Here is a 3,977-nt window from a genome sequence, read left to right as displayed (position 1 = left end):
TTCCACAGCAAATATTTCATAAAGCACCCCACCACCACTTACTAAAATTTAAATTTTTAAATTTATTAAAATTAAAATTTTTAATTATTTAAAATTTGGGGAGAGGTAAGTTGATCATTTAGAAGGTAAAATGATTCAACTGAAATAATTTGTGAGACATTTTTTTAAAGAGAAATTTAGAGGCATAGTCCAAACATCTATGAGTCCAAACAGCTCTTTTTCTTCCCCAACAGCTTCACATCCCAAAGGCATCAAATATTAAAAGTAACAACAGGGCTTCCCTGGTGGCGCAGTGGTTGGGAGTCCGCCTGCCGATGCAGGGGACACGGGTTCGTGCCCCGGTCCCGGAGGATCCCACATGCCGCGGAGCGGCTGGGCCCGCGAGCCATGGCCGCGGAGCCTGTGTGTCCGGAGCCTGTGCTCCGCAACGGGAGAGGCCACAGCAGTGAGAGAGGCCCGCGCACAGCAAAAAAAAAAAAAAAGTAACAACAATCCTAGAATACTCCTTGATGACATAGCCCCTTTGGGTACATTATAATACTCCAACTGGCCAGAGAGACAAATAAGTAGAAAACATCATGTCCAAAGAAAAGACCTATGACCTAAGTTTATATGGGGCTCCAAAGAGCTTGGAAGAATTACTATTTAGAAATAACTATAAATGAACTCTCTTCTATATGATCCCTGTGTAAGAGAAGATTCTCTAGGCTGAAAAATAATTCTCTACTTTCAATTCATCCACTTAGGCAAAGGTCACCCTGTCCCAGTGGGTGGGAAGACCAGGCTCGGAGAACACCCCCTCCCCCCTGCCCTTTCCCCCTCCTTCCTCTCCCCTCCCCCCCTCCCCTCCCCTTTATCTGCCATCTCCAGCCCCAAGCAAAACCCTTGAAACAAAAGTCAGAAATTAGGGACATGTATTTTTTGGTTATTTTCGCTTTTTTCTTTGTTTTTGGTGTTTCCTTTCTATCTGCAAATTTGTCTAACTTCTTACTCGCAGAAGAAGTCAATATCCTGGAAAAAAACAAAAGCAAAAAAAGATTGAGCTGAGCATGCAGGGCCAGAAAACAGATGTAGATTCTTTATTTCAAATCATATGTAATCAAAGGGAAATTTGGATTTCAAATAAGAAAAGTCTGAACCCCAGAGAGTATGACACAAGTATTACTTTAAGTCAAAAACTACTTAAAGTGAAGATTCTCAAATACACTTTTAATTTATGGTTATTTGACACACTCAAGCTCAATGCTAAGACATGATGACAAGTGAGTCGCATTTATGTAGGTTGGGCAATGTTTTGAAGTTATTTTGCACAGCAGTTAGCTCCAGGAGAATCGTTTCAAAACAACCACCTTGCAAAGTAGCTCAAAGGGGATCTTTTATTTCTGTTCTGGGTATACAAGACCCCAGGGCATTAGGAAGAGTACAATTTTTTTTTTCATGCATAAGTAGAGTCTATCTGTCACAAAAGTAGGCATTCAAAAATTTTCCAGAATGTTTTGGTTTTGTCAAATACAGGTGCTGATATTTTTCTCAGCCCAAGTCTTTAGTCAACAAGTGTACCTATCAGTAAGAGTCAGCTAATATTATGTTTCTTTCTTTGTGACATGGAGCCCTTTCCAGGATAACTTGCATCTAAAACAAAGGGGGTTGGTAGAGAAATTTCACTAACCTTTCAACATTGATAGTAGGTATAAATACTCCCCCAGATCTCGTTGTCTAGAGATGTCACCACTGAAAGTGTCGGGGGGCTTTGCTTGATGCACCTTGTAAGTTGCATGATGCATTATTCACACCTGCCTACACCTACATTACCTTGAGATCTGAGTCCTTCCCTGGCACCCCCAGGATGCTTACCGTGGTGGGAACTTCCTTGGTGGCTTCTTGGTACACATGTTGCTCCTGGACCAAGTTGCTGGGGAAATAACCCACAGTTCCCATCTCGTCCTCAGGGTGATCGCCATAAACCTGAGTGCCCAGAAGTGTAACAGTGAGGGGAAAGCTGATGTGAGTCCTCTTTTAGAAACCCTCAGGCATCCTCTTTGCTATCCATGAGAATTACATAACTGCCAGTGCTTTGCTTCTCAGTCTGGATTCTGGGGGGCTCAGACCCAAATTTGAAGTTTGCTCACAGCAACTAAGTCAACCCACAGAAATTGTGTGTGTGTTCTTTTGTGGCCTAATCTTACTGTCTCCCTACTTTAGCATTTCTCTATGCAACCTTGTGAGCTGCCTGAAATCTTTTTTGGAACCCATAAATAAAGGCTGTACCTTTTTTGAAAAGGTAAACAGACACTGTTATTTTAAAGGACTTTTAAAGGACTCTCTCTATTTTTAAAAATTCAAATGAACAGGTCTTAAGCGAATCTAAGATTTAATTCTTTATTACTTGAGAATTTATCTCTGGAGCTGCAGCTGCAGCTGCAGTGGAGGACGGTAAATCAACCCGGCTTCATCCCTCCCTAGGGCCCACCCCTGCATGTTTTAACTGAAGAAAGCAGATTCTTTGGAATTAAAGACAGTGCTAAAGTTTCCTTAAAAATATTTAAACGTAGCCTGACTGCCAGTACACATGCCTTTTACTTGGCAAATCCACTCATATATTTTTGAATAAGTTTCAAACTCTTTGGGATGTTCAAGCCCCCATGTGTTTGACTAGATCTCTTGCCAAACCATCAAATAAACCTACATTTGGTTTTGTTATGAAATTTTCTTTGTTTCTTCAAAATGCAATAAAAGCAAATATATATGAATTTTTGCACTTGTATCCACAGCATCTATATTGTTCTTAACAGCTAGTTTTAAATGTTAAAAGGCATTGCAGATAGGTAACAGGAAAAATTCAGAGCAACATATGTCAAGATGTGTATATATTTTAAATAATCTCATCTTACACTGCCAGCCCAAAATTCTCCAGCTTCCTTTTCTTTTACCAGCTTTGAGTAAACATAGATCCACTGCCCTTTTTTAACGTTAATGAATCTACAGTCTGGGGCACTGTAATCTTCTTGAGCTCGGGCTAGAGAAATAGTATCTGGAAGAAAAAAACACTGAAATGTTTATCTCGAAGAAAAAAACATTGGCTCCTGGATTTTATCACAGCAAAAAGGCAGAGCATATAAGAAAACTAGGAAATCAGAGTGACTAATACCTCCTAATTTATAGCTCATGTTCAGTTCCAGAAGATAACTAAGGTATTAAAGCAGCACCCAGCAGAATCTTAGCCAAGTGAATTCTTCATGGTAAGACACAAGAGGCATGGACCAGGAGAAACAATGCTAATCACATGCACATTAGAGAAAATTCACTTACAAGTACAATCAGATTTTATGCTATTGTTGCATATTTCTTTTTTGATTATATAATAGAAAGGTAATGAAAGGCATAAAAAAGTCCTTACAGACACACTCGTCATCTGCACACAGCTTCCTGGAAGCAAGTCTGTCCATAAATATTCCATGCACGGCACATGTGGCCACAAGACCTGGGAGGAAAAGTAACAATAGTCTTGCCATCTTCCTTTTTTGCTGGTTTTGCTTTTGCCCTTTGAGTGGAAGTGGAGACTGACTTCAGTGCTTCCTGTCTTTTATGTGAAAGCCAGACATCTGGGTAAGTCCCCCGGCCAGTGGGGAGGTGGCTACCGTTCCTCTGCTTTCATAACAGCTACTGGGCTCTAGGGGCTATTTAGCATCAGATTTCCCAAAGAGACTCAAACTCTGTGTCTTTTTTACACACAAATGGTATCCAAAATGGTCCACCGTTGTTAAAGTCACTTTCGCTGAGGTTAATTGTATCAGGAAGACATTGTTGAAAGAACTAAGAGAATTTTAAGTCACTCAAAAAATGTTTTTAGTTCAAACCTCATATTCTTTCAACGTATGAGCAAAGATGTACTAACTGTAGGAAACTGTTGAAGATGTGAGAGCTATGCCCTTAATACAAATAATTTTGATTTAAACATTTAATAAACATCTGGATTT

General features: G+C 39.9%; 1 protein-coding gene across 1 annotated transcript; it reads right to left on the bottom strand.

Annotated features, from left to right (window-relative positions):
- Positions 1-987: 987 nt before the first annotated feature.
- Positions 988-3,512, bottom strand: OTOR (otoraplin). Its single transcript, XM_060079429.1, has 4 exons — positions 3,398-3,512; positions 2,892-3,031; positions 1,855-1,965; positions 988-1,011 (listed from the first exon to the last, which is right to left on the bottom strand). The coding sequence occupies exons 1-4, from the start codon at positions 3,510-3,512 to the stop codon at positions 988-990; spliced, it is 390 nt and encodes a 129-aa protein (XP_059935412.1).
- Positions 3,513-3,977: the final 465 nt, after the last annotated feature.

The sequence above is a fragment of the Mesoplodon densirostris genome, chromosome 16, assembly GCF_025265405.1.
Source record: "Mesoplodon densirostris isolate mMesDen1 chromosome 16, mMesDen1 primary haplotype, whole genome shotgun sequence".
In the NCBI taxonomy this organism is placed as follows: domain Eukaryota; kingdom Metazoa; phylum Chordata; class Mammalia; order Artiodactyla; family Ziphiidae; genus Mesoplodon; species Mesoplodon densirostris.
Note: the sequence above shows the minus strand (reverse complement) of the source record. Positions and strands in the feature narration are given on the sequence as shown.

What these genes read in the sequence shown, in the direction of transcription:
- OTOR (XM_060079429.1), bottom strand. Translation starts at nt 3,512, where the DNA reads ATGGCAAGACTATTGTTACTTTTCCTCCCAGGTCTTGTGGCCACATGT. An exon ending in TGCAGATGACGAGTGTGTCT is followed by an intron (nt 3,032 to 3,397) that starts GTAAGGACTTTT and finishes TTTTTCTTCCAG; the next exon opens with ATACTATTTCTCTAGCCCGA. An exon ending in GAGAATTTTGGGCTGGCAGT is followed by an intron (nt 1,966 to 2,891) that starts GTAAGATGAGAT and finishes CTGGGCACTCAG; the next exon opens with GTTTATGGCGATCACCCTGA.